This window comes from Lynx canadensis, chromosome A3, assembly GCF_007474595.2.
Source record: "Lynx canadensis isolate LIC74 chromosome A3, mLynCan4.pri.v2, whole genome shotgun sequence".
In the NCBI taxonomy this organism is placed as follows: domain Eukaryota; kingdom Metazoa; phylum Chordata; class Mammalia; order Carnivora; family Felidae; genus Lynx; species Lynx canadensis.
This window is the reverse complement of record NC_044305.1, coordinates 118,198,913-118,215,646: the sequence shown is the minus strand read 5'-3', so window position 1 is coordinate 118,215,646 and position 16,734 is coordinate 118,198,913. Positions and strand designations below refer to the sequence as shown.

The window sequence follows — 16,734 nt, the reverse complement described above, 5'->3', positions numbered from 1 at the left end:
AAAATGGGTGACTCTCCATTTTTTTAGGCTAACCACAATGGTTAGGCTCACAATCTGGCCCTAACCCAACCTCCTTTGCAGCTTTATCATTCACTCTCCACATAAACCTCAGGTCTAGCCTCACCACACCACCTGACACATTGGAATTAGCCACGCATTTAAAATTTTTTTTTTTTAGTATTTATTTCTTGGGAGACAGAGAGACAGAGTGCAAGCAGGGGAGGGGCAGAGAGAGGGGAGACACAGAATCTGAAGCAGACTCCAGGCTCCGAGCTGTCAGCACAGAACCTGACGCGGGGCTCAAACTCACAAGCCAGGAGATCATGACCTGAGCGCAAGTCAGAAGCCCAACCCACTGAGCCACCCTGGCACGCATTTTAAAGCCTATTCTGTTTTTGTGTTCAAGCTATTCCCTTTGCTGATATGCCTTCCCATTGTTTCTCAACTGGGAAACTCCCTACCCTCACAGGTCAGATGCTCCCTGTGAAGTCTTCAACCTTATTAGGTCTCTGGGTGTCATCCATGGTTGCCTCCTAGAAACTCTGTTCATGCAACTAGTAGAATTTCTGTCATACTGCAGATATTGTCTGTCTGCCTCCACCATGATGAGTGCCCCTCAGTGGCAGACAGCATAAAAGTTAGGGGCAGTCTCTCCATCCAGAATGCCTGAAATCACAAGCTGCTTTTGTGTTACCCTGGACAGTAACTTAGCCTCTCTGTGCCTTAGCTATATTACCTAGGCAGGTAACCTCTCTGTGTCTCAGTTTTCTCACCTGTAAAATTTCTCTTCATAGAGCTATCTTAACCTTCCTAAATGGATCATAAAGGATTAGAGCAGTTTCTGACACAGAACAAGTACTCAATGCTGAGAATACGAAATACTTAATATGTAATTATTTAAAATATACTAAAATACTAAAGATAACTCTCTAATCTGTCTCTATATTCCTCCTTATATCTAGTTCAGTGTCTGGCATGTACATGCTTGATAAATGGTTGATGACTTGGATCGGTTTTGGTGTCCATACTGACCTTCACTTTGGCCCCAAACTACTGACCTGGAACTAGTTACTGAAGAGGTTCATAAAGGTCTGAGATTGGCACAGGTCGTAAGAGGGGTTACAGCGGCGCCTGCGTGGTTCAGTTGGTTAAGTGTCCAACTCTTGATTTTGGCTCAAATCATGATCTCAAGGTTCAAGGGATTGAGCCCTGCGTCAGGCTCTGCACTGACAGCATGGAGCCTGCCTGGGATTCTGTCCCCTTCTCTCTCTGCCCCTCCCCCACTCACACACATGCTCTTTCTCTCTCAAAATAAATAAATAAAAGAAAATAAAAGAGGGGTTGAAGAGCCTGGACTTCTAACCTAAGTGATGACGATACTAAAATAGATACAAACGCAGCAAAGTTGCTGAATGTAGGGAGCATGTCATTTATTGACCCTGTGTTCCCCCACTCACTGGTCGCTACTCTTGACTCGTAGAACAACAGGTACAGAACTGCAAGGAATCATTCCCAGCTCCGTGATCACCAGATCCACCAGTTCCGGGGGGGTCACATCATAGACTAGATTCAACAACCGTAGGGACGGGTGGTTCTGCCAGTTAGCCAGGGCCACATGTTCTCCTCGCTCACACAGTAGATCGTCAGGGTCATCTGCAATGGGAGATGTATCCATTTATGTCTTTTTAGAGAACAAATCATAGTTCAACCCTCCCTCTCCCTCCCAAGTCTCAAATCTCTAGAATCTTCTCTCCTGCCCTCCTGGGCTCCTTACCTAGCTCATTAGAGACAAAGGCATCAGTCTGCACACGCTCACAGAACTTGTATGTTTCACAGCAGACCAGCACTGGCACATTATGGGCTCGTGCCACCAGGGCCAGCTGGGCTGTCCCTACCCGTGACATCACGGACCCATTGGCCAGGAGTGCATGAGCTCCCAATAGCACCTTAGAAACCTATTTGTTTTGAACAATGGAGAGGGGGAGAAAATGCGGTAAGTGATTAATGCGGAAAAAGGTTCCCCACTCCTGCCCAGGACAGCAATATTGAGTCAGTAACAAAACTTAGCAATGTTTCTTCTTGGAAAACATCTGGCCATTGAGGCATGAACCTCCCACAGGAAAATGAAACTCCAAAGTTACTTTTGTCCTGATTCTTCTTGGTGGCTGCTAGTTTAATATAATGTTCTTACAACAGCTATACTATTAACATGCTGTAGGTGTTTTTCCTATTAAATATAAACAGGCCTATAAAAACAGGGCTAGTATTTTTAAATAATTGTCACCCTAGTAAGATGGGATTATGTCTATACAACTACACCCTTTTACCTCCAACTTTGGAGTCCCTTTCATCTGCCCTCACCTCTGGGAGCACATAGGAGGCTGCAGGAATCAGCAGGTAGGAGGCAGGGACCCCAGCACGGACCAGAGAACGTAGTGTGTGCCTTCCCTCCAGCCGTGGTCGGCTGTCCACCACTACCACCCGAAACCGCCGGCCCCTAGCCCAAGCCTCCTGAAGAATTCGTGATACCAGAGATGAGCTGGAGTGAATGGAGAGGAGGATTCAGTTACAGATTTCACTAACAACCAACCACCTCATTCCTAAAGGGCAAAGGGGCACTCCCTTGTTCAGACTGTTTCACTCCCCAATTTTCTCAGTCATAGGGTCTGGACCATACCATCCATACACAAGGATCACATCTCCGGTATTGATCTTCTCATAAGCAAAGCGGGAAATTGCCTGAGCTGCAAGCACAATCTTCTCTTGCACATACCGGTCAATGGCTGCTTGAAGTTCTGACTTGGCCTAAACGGATTAAGATGTTTAGGGAACAAGAAATGGACATATTTCTTCCTCTGATCATTATGCTAGATGCTTGAATATGTGTATAATGATGGGTTCCAAGGGAGCCAAAGTCAGACAACCCAACCACTTCCTTAACCCTTGACCAGGGCAGAATGACAGCACTGTTCCTCCTGGGAGTCCTGAATGTCTTTCTCAGCTGGACCCTCAGGTGCATGCCTTGCTCATTCCTCATATTCATCACCTCCTCTTCCCGCTTAGAGCTGCTCACACCCGTGATCTCCTTGTTCAGGAACTTGATGGCGTTGTACATGCTTGCTGACAGGGGACGGCACTGAGTCAGGAAGCTACAAAGACAATACCTCACGTTTATGTGACTTTTTACACCTTACATTCACGTTTAAAAAGAAGACAGAAATATGAATGCAAGCTGGGGCAGCTACTCTAGAAAACAGTGTGGAGGTTCCTCAAAAAATTAAAAATAGAACTGCCCTACAACCCAGTAATTGCACTACTAGGTATTTATCCAAGGGATACAGGTATGCTGTTTGGAAGGGATACATGCTCCCCAATGTTTATAGCAGCACTATCCACAATAGCCAAAAAGCCCACATGTTCACTGGTAGGATGAATGGATAAAGAAGATGTGTTACATAAATTCAATGGAGTATTACTGGGCAATCAAAAAGAATGAAATCTTGCCATTTCCAACTACGTGGATGGAACTAGAGAGTATTATCCTAAGCAAAATTAGTCAGAGAAAGACAAATATCGTATCACTTCACTCATATGAGGACTTTTAACATACAAAACAGATGAACACAAGGGAAGGGAAGCAAAAAATAATACAAAAACAGGAAGGGGAACAAAATTATCATAAGAGACACTTAGATACAGAGAACAAACAGAAGGTTGCTGGAGGGGTTGTGTGGGGAGGGGGAGTGGGCTAAATGGGTAAGGAGCTTAAGGAATCTACTCCTTGCACCATGTGCTAACTAACTTGGATGTAAATTATAAAAAAATAAATTATAGAAAGAAAAAAAGAAAAGAAAGAGAACAAGAGAAGATATAAAAGAAAAAAAAAGCAATAAAAGAAAAAAAAGCAATAAAAGAAAAGGGCTTGTCAAGAGGCTTTTGGATGAAAAATAATAATATCGGGACACATGGCTCACTTATTACAATTGTATATGCTTAGGAGACTATGGGCACAGTGTCAGAAATAAGAATTGACCTAAAACATCTCAGATCTGTGGTTACTATTTACGATATACAGCTTTGACAAAACACTCAGAACATTAGACTACTATAGTTCAGAGACCAAAGTGTCACTTTATGTAGTATGTTTTTTCTTCTGTATGTTAACAGAGGTCTTATGTCAAAATCCCACAATTTATTTGGTTTATAACATTCCCTTTGCGATTTACTTTACAAAATAAAGGTTGGACAGAAAAATGAAACGAGGTAAAAGAGCAAGAGAAAAGGTACAAGAGGACTTGATGACATGGGAGTGGGCTTATAGTGGTCCTTCTTACCTGAAGTAGGGCTTTAGCTTATTCACTAGGTCCCTTGAGAGTTCTTCATTGGGAGGTGTTGTATAATCCTGAATCACCTACAGGGTACACAGGGTGATCGGCAAAACGTCCCCTAATAAAGGTCTCTGAAGGAGGGGCAGGAGGGGAGGGCAAGCTTCACTGGGGAAAGTGTTCTGAGGATGCAGTCATCCCCTCTGTCCCCCAGAGATTACTTTGGGTGACAGAAGCGAACACAGTGTTGGGGAAGGTGGGATTGGGTCCTAGAGGGGACAGGACAACATACCTGCTGCAAGGCACGAAGCAGGGCAATACACCGGGCATTGGAGCCACTGACCAGGCCCTGGGAGTACTGCAGGCCGAGTCGCACCATGGCTGGGTGGATCACAGAGGATGGGATGCTGATGGGATGGCGGTGTCACACACTTTGCAAGGGAGCCTGAGCACCTACTGCCCACCTGCCCCGATAAAAAGGAACTTCCTTCACTAGCACAGACATCCCCATTTCCTCGAGAATTTTGCCTTGTGTGCGCGCTTCCTCCCACAGACCCCATCTCAAAGTTTCAGTCACTTTCAATCCTAAGTTACCAAAATTCCTAGAACTTAAAAGTTGTGACAATTTCACAGGGTCTTACCTCATATACTGAGTCAAAGAATTCTGTCTGCTATACTGGGGTAGGTGAGAGAAGAGACTGACTTTGGATCCATAATCATTTCGTGTAGGAACCTTGACAAAATAGGGGAACAGGACAGTGGAAAAAAGTAAACAGTGAGGCTACCTTGACCCAAATATCCATTCTTCCCCAGGGTCTCACTTCCACCTGAGGACCTTTTCCCCCTCTTTCCCATCTTCCTTAGGCAATTCCTGGCCACACACCGAGACCACTTCCTACCTGTTGTTGCTCTGGTTTTTTAGCAAGCCTTCTCAGAAGTGTGAGGTCATCAACCTGAGTGTGCTCAGGGAGACGCTTCACTCCTAAAAGATAATGATTATGTCTTCAAGATGCTGTACGTGGTAATGAGAAATCTCCTTTTAAGGTATGAGGCACATGAAGAAAAACTGGACAGGGGGAGGGGGAAAATGGGACAAAAGGATAGAAGAAATAGAGACAGGATGAGGTTGAGAGGAAATTTTTGAGCTCTTGGCCCCAAGGCAAAGAATGGGAGAGGAGAGCTGTCTTACCATGGGGAAGCCTGAGCTAACATAAGAATTCGCATCAACAAAGGTCTTGAAATGAAGGGAAGGTACCTGGGAGGGTTTCTCCAGCTGTACTGGGGAAGGCCCTGGGAGGTGGCCCTCCTTGTTCGCCTTTCCTTGCCTGTTTCAGGGCCCGATCCGCCTCCTGCTTAGCCCGCCGTTCAGCACGAAGTTCAGCTTTACTTCGACCAGTTGGAACTTTCCCCCCAGCAGTGGCCTGCTGACTGCCAGGTCCTGCCGGTTCTTTGGTCGGGCCTACTAAAGATAGAACGAAGAGGTGCCCAAGCCCCAGGCAGGTAGTATCTATCTATGCCCCACCCAGTCAAAGCTCCTGTTTATCTAAACTTTTTCGCTCTTCACTTGCTCAAACCAACTTTGTCTTATCTCCCCCTCTGTTCTCCCACACATCCCTCTACCAGTTCCACACCCCAGCCCTTTAAACAAGCTTCGGCACCTTGACACTGGGCTGCAGGTACAGCAGAGCCAGTTTCTGGTTCTGCCCCCTTTTCCTCCTTCCGTTTCTTCTTCTGCTGTTTCTTTTCCTTCCGAAGCTGCAACTTCTCTTCTTGGGTCATCTCCCTTCCCCCTGCCTGAGACACAGACATAGAATATTGCTCTTCCCCAACAATTCCAAAGATGAAAAAACACTACTGGAGTCTTCCAAGATTCCCATAAAGTAAAGCCCCTAATCCTAACTCTAACCAGCTAGCTGTTACAAGCTTTCATCCCATAGGGATCGAAGCTTCTCCTTCAGGATCACAGTCTCATACTGTTAGGGGTCGAAGAATTCTGTAAAATCTGGCTTTCCCGAGAAATAGAGTGAAACGCGGACGGAAGCTGCGTTAGAATGAAGCTGACACAGCCTGCTGCGTAGCGCTTGTCAGGGGTTTTGGAAGGGCACTCTCACTTACCCCAGGTCGAGTAGAAAGCTCCGCCTTCATCCTAGACCCCGAGTCTGCATCAGAAAACAGGTCACAAAGTGAGCCAGAGAGGGTCCGGGAGGGTTTGGGGGGACCCGTACTCGGCGCGGCTGGCTGCTGGGTCGGCATGAGCAAGGCTCCGCCGCCAGGCGGGAGGCTAGCCAGGGATCCGCGTGGGGACGCAGTGCGCGGCAGGATCAAAAGGAAGGCGGGGGAGGCGGCCGGGAGGGGCCCCTACCCTTCTCTCCAGAGCCAGCCGGTGCGGGGCGCGGGAATGCGCCCCAGGCAGCGCGCACCAGGGCCCGGAGAGGCGCCGGAACGGAACGACAGGACCCAGAGGGACTCAGGGCTCAGTCGCGGGCGTCCAGCGCCCGGAGGCTCGCGTACCTGTTAGTGCGCCCCCGCCCTTCACTCACCCTCGCGAACAGCCACAGCCACGGCAGCCATCACCCTCCGTTCTAGGCTCCGCCCGCCGCGGTCCCTAGGCCTACAGCGCCACCTGGGCCGACACCCATGGCGCGCAGCTCCCAGCGGACTACAATCTCCAACGTGCGCTGGAGCTCCGCCCCGGGCTACGGGCACCGATGAGGGCCCTCTCACCTCGGGGCGCCCAGTCCTGGCAGTCGGCTCTTGCTCTTTAGACTACAGTTCCCAGCATGCCGGGGGTGCCGCGCCCTAGAGCGGACGTCCCACCACCCTTCCACCTCCGATCCCAGCGCCCCCCCCCCCCAAAATGGCGAGTGAGACAGCGGGGACGCGCTGAGCGGCGGAGGCGAGCGTGTAAAGCCGCTGCAGCCCTGTCAGTCCGGAGCCCGGCTGGGCCCTGCCGCAGGGAACATGCACTTTTCCATTCCTGAAACCGAGTCCCGCAGCGGGGACAGCGGCGGCTCCGCCTACGTGGTGAGGAGCGGCCGGAGCCGGGCCGGGCAGGGGCGGGGATAACGGGCCGGAGCCCTCTCCGAGCGGCCTCTGAGGCCTGGCCGCCACCCTTGGGGCCTGTTCCCAGGCAGCCGACTCCTGACGGCCTCGCTGGGAGCTTATATCCCGTCTCAGATTCGTCCAAAGGTCGCCCCAGCTCCTTCAGGTCTTTTGTTCGCCTGCGTCGCCTCCCCCCTGGCTGGGCCGCGACTGCTCTGGTGGGCGTCACTGGCCTCTTGGGGAGGGAGACTGCGGCACCAGCGCCCCAGTTGCCCTCGGGCTGGTCCTTCTGCTTTGGGACCTGGCCCTGGGGAGAACAGACGAATAAGCCCTCGGAAGATCTCGGTGCGTTACTCAGGCGGAGTTATGCCAGGCAACTTCTGGCCAGGGTTTTCAAGGGGGTCGCCCAGACTGTGACCCTAAAATGCTTGCCTGCTTTTGTGTCCTCAGGCCTATAATATCCACGTGAATGGAGTCCTTCATTGCCGGGTGCGCTACAGCCAGCTCCTGGGGCTGCACGAGCAGGTGGGACCAGCACCCCTGCCTTGAGGCAGCTTTCAAGCCCTTTCCTACAATTGGGCATCAGTGTCTCCGTTTTTCCCCCCCTCGTCGCTTCCTCTAGGCCGTGTAGTTCCCCTTTAACTACTGCCACTGGGGAGGATCTGGTGTTTCATCTTATCGATTGACATTTCCGGGGAACTCCCTAAGAAGCTTACTGTCTGTTACTCTAACTGCTCCTCCTTATACTCACATCCGCCTTTTTGCTTCCTTGTGCCCCGTCTTACTTCAGCCTTTGCCTGTGCATGGAAAAACCGACCTCCCCCCTCTGCTGCTGAAGCACATTCCTTCCGTCATCTGAGCTGCAACTTGAAATTCTCTTCCCTGCTCATACAAACCATTCACCAATACCTTCTGTGCTCTTTAACAACTTTCAGTGGGCCTAGCTGTTCAGTTATCCTTATGTATCTGTGACGCAATGTTTCTATGTTCTCCTCACCAGATTGCAAGCTCTTTTCAACTCAGTACAGAGTCCTGATTCCACTGATAACTAACTGTGCAACCCTGACTAAGTTACCTGATTTCTTTGGGCCTTAGTTTCTAAGACTGAAAAATGGAGTTGTTGCTCTGCAAAGTCCCTTTAAGTTCTAAGACATTTTGTGTACATATTTGGCTATATTTAACCAGGCACATAAATTTTCCTTGTAAAGCCCTTTGCTTCTTGTGAGGGTTCAACGAACAGTCTTGCTAAATAATTAGGGGGCTCCCCAGGCCCCAGACCTATACAAACCGCACCCACACTGTGAAGGGGCTGACTGGTACATAGCAAGATAGGACACAACTTATATTTAGAACAGAGGAACACAGCTCTGTTGGTATGCTACCTTCACCACAGGAATTATTTCTTGGATGACCAGGCTAAATGGGGGAACAGGGACTTAAGGGAAGGGAAGGGAGACCAAGAGAACATTGTGAGTGTGGATTACCTCTTCTCATTTGCTGTGTTTATGTGAAGGGTTGTATCTCTTTCTCCAAATAGCTTCGGAAGGAGTATGGGGCCAATGTTCTTCCTGCATTTCCCCCAAAGAAGCTTTTCTCTCTGACACCTGCTGAGGTAGAACAGAGGAGAGAGCAGTTAGAGAAGTACATGCAAGCCGGTGAGTGGTTGGAGGGAACTTTAAGCTAACAGTTGAGAACTATGGGAAGAGACTCAAAACAGCTGGTTCTGTAGACTGTCCTGAATTACTTTCTGGATCTGGGGAGCCTTTTGTTTCATCTGTTACTTAATTAAGAAAAGTAAATAGCATACAAGGATGTTGTAGGTATTAACAAAGCAATTTGGTCAATATACTAATACAGTTCGGAAATACTAACATAATGTTAAATAGTCTCAAAGCAGTTCAGATTGGTGGGGAGAGCTTAATTTGTATCTGACGCGCTTTAGATTAACATCATTGTTATTTCCCTAGTTCTATAGACTGGACTCAACTAGATGGCAGCCAAGGGTGGGGCAGGTGAAGAATTTATGCAAACAGTGAGTGAGGTGAGGCCAGCTGGGGGATGTGACAGGCCATCACCAGCCCAGGAAATGGGGTAGGGGGGAAACCTACCAAAAAAAGAACTGGGGGGAGTCAAGAGGGAGCCCAAAGTTACTGCAACATCGTCTTCTTGTCCCCACAGTTCGGCAAGACCCACTGCTTGGGAGCAGTGAGACCTTCAATAGCTTTCTGCGTCGGGCACAACAGGTGAGGCTCTGGGTGCCACCAAGATTTAAGGGAAGGACTTTTCTGTAGGGCCATGTCATTTTAAGGCAGTGGCTACAAGAGTCATCCAGGCACCTTTTTTTATGAGGTAGGGCTTCTACTGTACTAATGAAATCAAGGAAACTCAGACTGTAATTAAGCAACTGAGAATAAAGATGCTAGAAGGATCTAGAAATAGAGAGTTTAGGATGGGTCAGAGCTAGACACTGGGCAGGTATTAACAAGGCAGTGCCTCCATTCTCATGTATATTCACGACCAGGAGACACAGCAGGTCCCCACAGAGGAAGTTTCCTTGGAAGTGCTGCTCAGCAACGGGCAGAAAGTTCTCGTCAATGTGCTAACTTCAGATCAGACTGAAGATGTCCTAGAGGTGAGGCACTTGTGCTGCCCCTCCTCCCCGGCACCTCAGGGTCCCAGGTTTCGGGGTGATTGGAACCAGCCAGTATGATGAGCTGTACTTCCTTCCCCTCCCAAGGCTGTGGCTGCAAAGCTGGATCTTCCAGATGACTTGATCGGATACTTCAGTCTCTTTCTAGTTCGAGAGAAAGAGGATGGAACCTTTTCTTGTGAGTTTCTGTGGACTTGACTGCTTCCCTGTGCATCTAGTAGTGAATTTGCCCCCCTAATTCCTCCCAGAATGTAACATTTCCTTACGGTCTCTCTCTTGGCTTTTCTCCCCTTGAGTCTCATGGCGTTTTCCTTTTTTTTTTTTTTTTTAAACCCACAGTCGTACGGAAGTTGCAAGAGTTTGAGCTGCCTTATGTATCTGTCACCAGTCTTCGGAGTCAAGAGTATAAGATTGTGCTAAGGAAGAGGTCAGGGCTGGGTTTGGAGGAGGGGGAAGGGTGCTGGATTAGATTACTGGGCCATGTACTGAGATAGAATAACCTGGACAAGGGAGTAGCGTTGGGTGTTTTCTACCAGGCCTTCCTAGCTTCCTCCCACTGTACCACCATTTGCCCACAAATTCTAGATTGCTCCTGTTTTCTATTCTACCTCTCTTGCCTTACCCCAGCTTAGCCCCATTATCCCCTTTCCACCCCTTGGCCTCACAGTTACTGGGACTCTGCCTATGACGACGATGTCATGGAGAACCGGGTTGGCCTGAACCTGCTTTATGCTCAGGTGAGCTTGGAGCTGCCTCAGAACCCTTCCCCCGAAATGAATACTGGTGTCTCACTCTGCCAAGAAAACTCCGTGTCTTTACTCCCAGTTCACAGGGAAGTTCCTAGAATACTATCAGGGCACCTGGCACAATCTAGTCTCCTTATTTTGTAAGCTGATATAGTCAAGGACTCACTGCAAAGAGGTCACTGCTAAGGGTCAGGATGGACAGAAGTAATTGGACACTTTTCTTGGACCTCTGATTGGGAGCCCCGAACCCCCCCACCCCTTGTCTCTACTATAGACGGTATCAGACATTGAGCGTGGGTGGATTCTGGTCACCAAGGAGCAGCACCGGCAGCTCAAATCTCTGCAAGAGAAGGTCTCCAAGAAGGAGGTAAGTCTGCTTCCCTGTTTTATTTCAAGGGGGGTTGTTTTCTGACTCACCCCACTTCCCTTCCTGACCTGCCCCCTGTGGTGACTGGGTTTCAGTTCCTGCGGCTGGCTCAGACACTGCGGCACTATGGCTACTTGCGCTTCGATGCCTGTGTGGCTGACTTCCCAGAGAAGGACTGTCCCGTGGTAGTGAGTGCAGGCAACAGTGAGCTTAGCCTCCAGCTCCGCCTGCCTGGCCAGCAACTCCGAGAAGGCTCCTTCCGGGTCACCCGCATGCGGTGCTGGCGGGTCACCTCCTCTGTGAGTTGGGGTAGGCCTTTGAGATGGTGCTCTGGCAAGCCTTGAGCTTCAGGAATGGGTGGGTCAAGGACGGAGGCAGACTGGTCAGAATGATCTCAGCCTAACTCCCCTTTCTCTCCCAGGTGCCACTGCCCAGTGGAGGCACAAGCAGCCCAGGCCGGGGCCGGGGTGAGGTGCGCCTGGAACTGGCTTTTGAATACCTCATGAGCAAGGACCGGCTACAGTGGGTCACCATCACCAGCCCCCAGGTGTGAGCCCACCCTCATGCCTCCTCTGGAGCCCATTGCACCGCTCTCTTAAATACCCAAGTCTAGGGCTTCCAGGACTCCATGTGAGTGGGAGCCCTTGTCTTAGGGGTGCTGGGCTCAGGATGACCACTCTAGTCAGGCTGAGCTCTCTTCTTGCCCTCAGGCTATCATGATGAGTATCTGCTTGCAGTCTATGGTAGATGAACTGATGGTGAAGAAATCTGGTGGCAGCATCAGGAAGGTAAGCGAGAGGTGTGGACCAAGCAGCTGAGTGGTTGTGCTCTCCCTGCCTTTTGTCCTAGGTGGGAGGGAGGGGAAGTGATGGGGATTCCGAAGGGATTCTGCCCTTATCAGCGTCTCCATCCCCAGATGCTGCGTCGGCGAGTAGGGGGCACCCTGAGACGCTCAGACAGCCAGCAAGCAGTGAAGTCCCCACCCCTGCTTGTAAGTATCACTTTCTGATCAGTGCCCCACCTCCTAGCCTTGCCATACCTCCCCAGTGAGCTCTCTGACACCTCTACCTCCTCTTCCCCAGGAGTCACCCGATGCCAGCCGGGAGTCCATGGTCAAACTCTCAGTGAGTTTCCCATGAGGGTTGGTGAGGTTGGTGTTGGTAGGGGAACCTCAGGGAGGCTTGAGCCCTCTGACGCCAACCCTGCCTTTGTTACAGAGCAAGCTGAGTGCCGTGAGCTTGCGGGGGATTGGCAGTCCCAGCACAGATGCCAGTGCCAGTGATGTCCACGGCAATTTTGCCTTCGAGGGCATTGGAGATGAGGATCTGTGATCTCCAGTGCTCAGATGTCTGCCCTCTGCCCCGGAGGAATGTTCAGAAACTTGCCCTGTGCCTGTATCCCCCAAGCCAGGGGGTCTCTTCCTTCCTTCCCTTCTCTCGGCCAGGGGCTTCCTAACCCACCTTCCTTTCCACTCCCCGGGCTGGCTGCACAAAGGATTGTTCTCTCTTTTCAAAGCCGGCCCTTAATGCCAAATTAGCATTTAGTATTTTGCACAAAGTCCAAGGGACCATGGCTACCTGCCTTGGGGAAGAACTACATCTTCCCCTCCGGCTGCTTCTGGCTTCTCGGGGCCATGGGCCAAGGGGATGGGCAGAGGTCTGTGTATCATCTGGCCCAGCTCCCCATCATTAAACTCAGCCTGATTGCTGCCTACCTCTGTTTCCCTTCACTGCCCCTGCTCCCCCATCACAGCACAGACTGCTGTGCTAAGGGTGAGGCGGAGCTGTGCTTGCCACTGCCAACTCAGCATAGACATGGCTTTGTTAGTGTTTCCTTTATTATAAAGCACTGAAATAAGTTAAATAAACAGGTGGGAGGCTGGGCAGTCCCCCAGCCAGTTCCTCTACTGCCCCTGGGAGCAGTGGAGGTAAATACAGGGCCCTTCTCACTGAGCTCATGAAGTGCATCAGTCAAGGCAAGGCCCCCTGGTCCATATGGGCCCCCCGCCCACAGGGTTTGGGCTGGTCCATATAGCGCCTAGGTTAGTCTGTGGAGCCCCTGGCCAGCGGGGGAGGAAGTAGAAGGTGGCTTCTGGTCCATCTGTATAAAACGTACAGGACAGTCAGGGCTAATCCGTAGGGCCCTGAGGGAGAAGGACCTGGTTCAGGGTGAGTCTGTATGGAGAGCCCGGCTACCAGCGGCACTCAAAGCTGTCGGACCCCGAGGGCTCAACACAGAGGAGGGGCTGTGCGGTGGGGCCCAGCCCTCAGAGGCAGAGAGGCCAGGCCCTCCTGCCCCACCATGGCCATGCACCTTCTGGTGGCGTTTGTAGTTGTCCCAGTGGCCTGTGGTGTAGGCGCAGGTGGCACAGCGGAAGGGCTTCTCGCCTGTGTGCCGCAGCATGTGGCGTTTGAGGTTCATGCTCTGATTGCAGCTGTAGTTGCAAAGGCTACACCGAAAAGGTTTGTCCCCAGAGTGGATGCGACCGTGACGCTTGAGGTTGGCCAGGTTGCCACAGGCATAAGGGCAGAGGGGGCACTTGTAGGGCTTCTCTCCTGTGTGGACGCGCTGGTGCCGTTTCAGATTATCCAGATGAGCAGAGGCATAGGGACAGCGGGCACAGCGAAAGGGCTTCTCGCCACTGTGCGTCTTCATATGCCGGGCCAGGTGGTTGGGATAATGAGTGGCAAAGGGGCAGAGGCTACAGGCAAAGCCTTTGTCACTGGGGCCCTGGGGCCCCCCACTGGCACCCCCTCCAGCCTCTCCTCGCATGCAGCGCCCACACATGGTAGCTCCCAGCCGACCACCCTCCCCCTCCTCCAGCTCTCGTCCACAGTTCCGGCAGGTCCAAGGGAACAGCAGCTCTGGCAGTGGTTCTGATCCAGTCCCACAAAGACCCTCTCCTTCACCCCGCAGCTGCCCACAGTCTGGCAGGAAACTGGCACCACCTGGTGGCACGTGGAGGCTCAAATCTGGAAGCAGCAGAGCATCTGTGGGGACAATGAGGCCTGGTCTATGAATCCAACCAAGTATCCCTAAAGCCACCCACCCATGTCCCAGGTTCTTTTGGTCTCTGGCTTTTTACCTTCAGGTCGCCGGGGCACTGCCCCCTCCTGCTCTGTGGGACTGGGAGGCCGGGTTGGACGTGGAGCACAGCAGCGGAAGCCACAGGTCGGGCAGGGAGGAGTGGGGGGCCCCGCGTGGGTGCGCTGATGCCGCCTCAGGTTGCCCAGGCTGCTGCAGGCAAAGGGGCAGTGGGGACAGCGGTAGGGCTTCTCGCCAGTGTGGGTGCGGGTATGTCGCGTCAGGTTGACGAGCTGGGCTGAGGCGTAGGGGCAGCGGCCACAGCGGAACGGCTTCTCCCCGCTGTGTGTCTGCATGTGCCGCTTCAGGTGGCTCGAGTAGTGGGACACGAAGGCGCAGAGGCGGCATGAGTATAATAGCCGTGGGGGCAGCGGGGGCCCCCCACCCGGCCCTCCTGCCCCACAACACGGCCCCTCACCTGTCGGCCCCCCACACAGCTGGCAGGCTGGGCCTGGCCTCTCACCCCTGGCCTCCCCTGGACCCCTGGCTGGCTCCTCAATTTCACTCTCAGCACTTAGTGGCCGGCCGCCCCCAGACTCGTCATCGCTCAGCCCATAGGGAAGCCCAGGCCTGGCCCCCAGAGAGTCTCCTGGTAAGACAAACGTGAGAAGAAACATCAACATGGAGTACAATCAGGCTCCAAACTTGCTTTCTCACTGGTGTCTCCCCACTTGTTTGGCCCCACTCTTCACTTCAGTGATCCTGAAAATTCAATGTGAATGATCTGCTTCTGAGCCTGGACTAACCTAGTGATGACAGCTGTACCTAATTCCACTGCATGGAAAAGGATCAAAGGCTCACAGTGGACCACAGACTGAAATGAAGAATGTAATTAGGTGATTCTTGGGATAAAAAAAAAGTAAAAGTACACAAGGCAGAGGCCTGACATCTTATTCTAAGGTCCTTTTTAGTACAGAGCTGATTATAAAATAAAAACTCAAGAGTGAAGCAAAATCTGGAGAGAAGTGAAAACAAAGTAATGTCCCTAAAGGATGGATTATTTTTTACATGGATTCCCCTCAATGACGTTCAGAAACATCCTTAGTACAGGTAGCATTAAGTGGGTAAGTGGTGCAGCAAATTAGGGTGGAGTGATGTTAACATCACAGGGGAAAGGAATGTGCAAGAATACTTGAGGATAGAGACCAAAACCTCAATACAAAAGGTTTATGCTGCAGGTGAAAGGAGTTAGATTAGACATAACTTAATTTGAAATAAGTTGTTTTGCTGAACCTTTTCAAGTGAACTTCACATAAGGAATGTGCTAGGCAGAAGGACAAGGTTATTAAAAGGGCATTAACTTTAACCAGTTGCTCTGTCATCCACTATGCTATTCATGCCGCCTTTGGACCAGGCCCCAAAACTTCACCTCAACAAAGTGATGGAGCTCATCGAACAACTGGGCAAATGAAATCCAGCTCAAATCTAAACTAAATCATCCCTGGGTTGTGGCACTGTTTCGAGTTTAGCTCACTGGCACTAAATCCTAACCTGGATCCTGAAGGGCCGAGGTTCCAGCGGTCACTAATCTTTAATCAAGTCCCTCAAACCCACCTTCAGAGTCTCTCTCGAAGCCCATGAGCTGGTCGCTGTTGCCGTCACCTTCCTCCTCTTCCTCTTCCTCTTCCTCCTCAAACTCCAGATCCTGGCCTAGTAGCAAGTCACTCTCCAATACCAGGGCCCCGGGTCCTTCGTCGAGGGAGTCTTCGGTATCCACTGAAGAGGGGAGGGGGCTTGTAGATTCTCCCTCAAGAACCGTGCCCATCATCCGCACCCCGGGAGCTAGCCCTGGCAGCCCGTACTTCCCGTACTCTCAGACCCTCTCGGGTTCTCTTAGTAGAAGCTAGGAGTCCAGATCGCCCACCCCATCCCTCAGGAGTCCCCCTCTACCCCGACCTGAACCCACTCCACTGACCCCACCCCCGTTCCTCCCCCCCTTGCGGCCCCTGACCCCTGACCTTTGACCCCCTCGCATTTCACGGGCTGCGGGTGGCTCTGCTTCCTTCGGGGCATCGTGACCGGCTCCAGCCCGACGCGCCTCCGGCCTGCGGCCGCCCGGCCCCGCCCCTCCCAGTCCGGCCCGCCCGCCCTTCCTTTCAGGGCCCGCGGGCCGCCCCCATGCAGCGGCGCGGGCCCCGGGCAGCCCCCGGCCCTGGCCCCGGCGCCCAGCTCAGGCCGCTCCCGCCGCCGCCGCCGCCGCGTCCATTCATGGAGCCCCCTACCCCCCCCCCCACGGAGACCAGCTGGTACCTCCGTCCTCGCTTCCGCTTCCGCTGCCGCAGAGTCACACGGGACGCGTAGTCCGTGGAAAGCAGAAGCGGCGAAAACGTCCACAGCGTGACCAGGAAGTGATTGTGACGAAAGAAAGCAGCCGAGCCAATCACAGATCAGATAGAAAGCAGGCCGGTGAGGAGGGAAGGAGAAGCCTCGGCCTTGCTTTCAGTCTTAGTTGCCGCCTGGCTTATCCTAACCACCCCCTGCAGTAGCTAGTAAACTATTCCTGACACCAGGAGGGGGTGA

At 51.9% G+C, this 16,734-nt stretch overlaps 3 protein-coding genes across 9 annotated transcripts; 1 reads left to right on the top strand and 2 right to left on the bottom strand.

Annotated features, from left to right (window-relative positions):
* Nucleotides 1-1,405: 1,405 nt before the first annotated feature.
* EIF2B4 (eukaryotic translation initiation factor 2B subunit delta) lies at nt 1,406-7,932 on the bottom strand. Of its 7 annotated transcripts, none has more exons than XM_030311419.1 (13): nt 7,800-7,932; nt 6,441-6,484; nt 5,984-6,119; nt 5,581-5,787; nt 5,225-5,307; nt 4,967-5,058; nt 4,618-4,732; nt 4,335-4,411; nt 3,047-3,149; nt 2,678-2,805; nt 2,362-2,539; nt 1,775-1,955; nt 1,406-1,653 (listed from the first exon to the last, which is right to left on the bottom strand). In XM_030311419.1, exons 2-13 carry the CDS (start codon nt 6,468-6,470, stop codon nt 1,454-1,456), a joined length of 1,530 nt encoding a protein of 509 aa, XP_030167279.1. In that variant the 5' UTR covers nt 6,471-6,484; nt 7,800-7,932; the 3' UTR covers nt 1,406-1,453. The 7 variants fall into 7 exon arrangements, with proteins under 7 accessions (XP_030167279.1, XP_030167280.1, XP_030167283.1 ...); XM_030311420.1 differs by having other exon boundaries at nt 5,581-5,784; XM_030311423.1 differs by lacking the exon at nt 7,800-7,932 and adding an exon at nt 6,866-6,960.
* Nucleotides 7,162-12,843, top strand: SNX17 (sorting nexin 17). Its single transcript, XM_030311428.1, has 15 exons — nt 7,162-7,349; nt 7,818-7,892; nt 8,905-9,022; nt 9,546-9,610; nt 9,889-9,999; nt 10,105-10,195; nt 10,357-10,444; nt 10,685-10,754; nt 11,038-11,130; nt 11,226-11,429; nt 11,552-11,677; nt 11,841-11,918; nt 12,047-12,121; nt 12,213-12,254; nt 12,348-12,843. The coding sequence occupies exons 1-15, from the start codon at nt 7,287-7,289 to the stop codon at nt 12,459-12,461; spliced, it is 1,413 nt and encodes a 470-aa protein (XP_030167288.1). The 5' UTR covers nt 7,162-7,286; the 3' UTR covers nt 12,462-12,843.
* A 106-nt stretch (nt 12,844-12,949) lies between these two features.
* ZNF513 (zinc finger protein 513) lies at nt 12,950-16,301 on the bottom strand. Its single transcript, XM_030311427.1, has 4 exons — nt 16,173-16,301; nt 15,769-15,930; nt 14,216-14,803; nt 12,950-14,120 (listed from the first exon to the last, which is right to left on the bottom strand). The coding sequence occupies exons 1-4, from the start codon at nt 16,225-16,227 to the stop codon at nt 13,294-13,296; spliced, it is 1,632 nt and encodes a 543-aa protein (XP_030167287.1). The 5' UTR covers nt 16,228-16,301; the 3' UTR covers nt 12,950-13,293.
* Nucleotides 16,302-16,734: the final 433 nt, after the last annotated feature.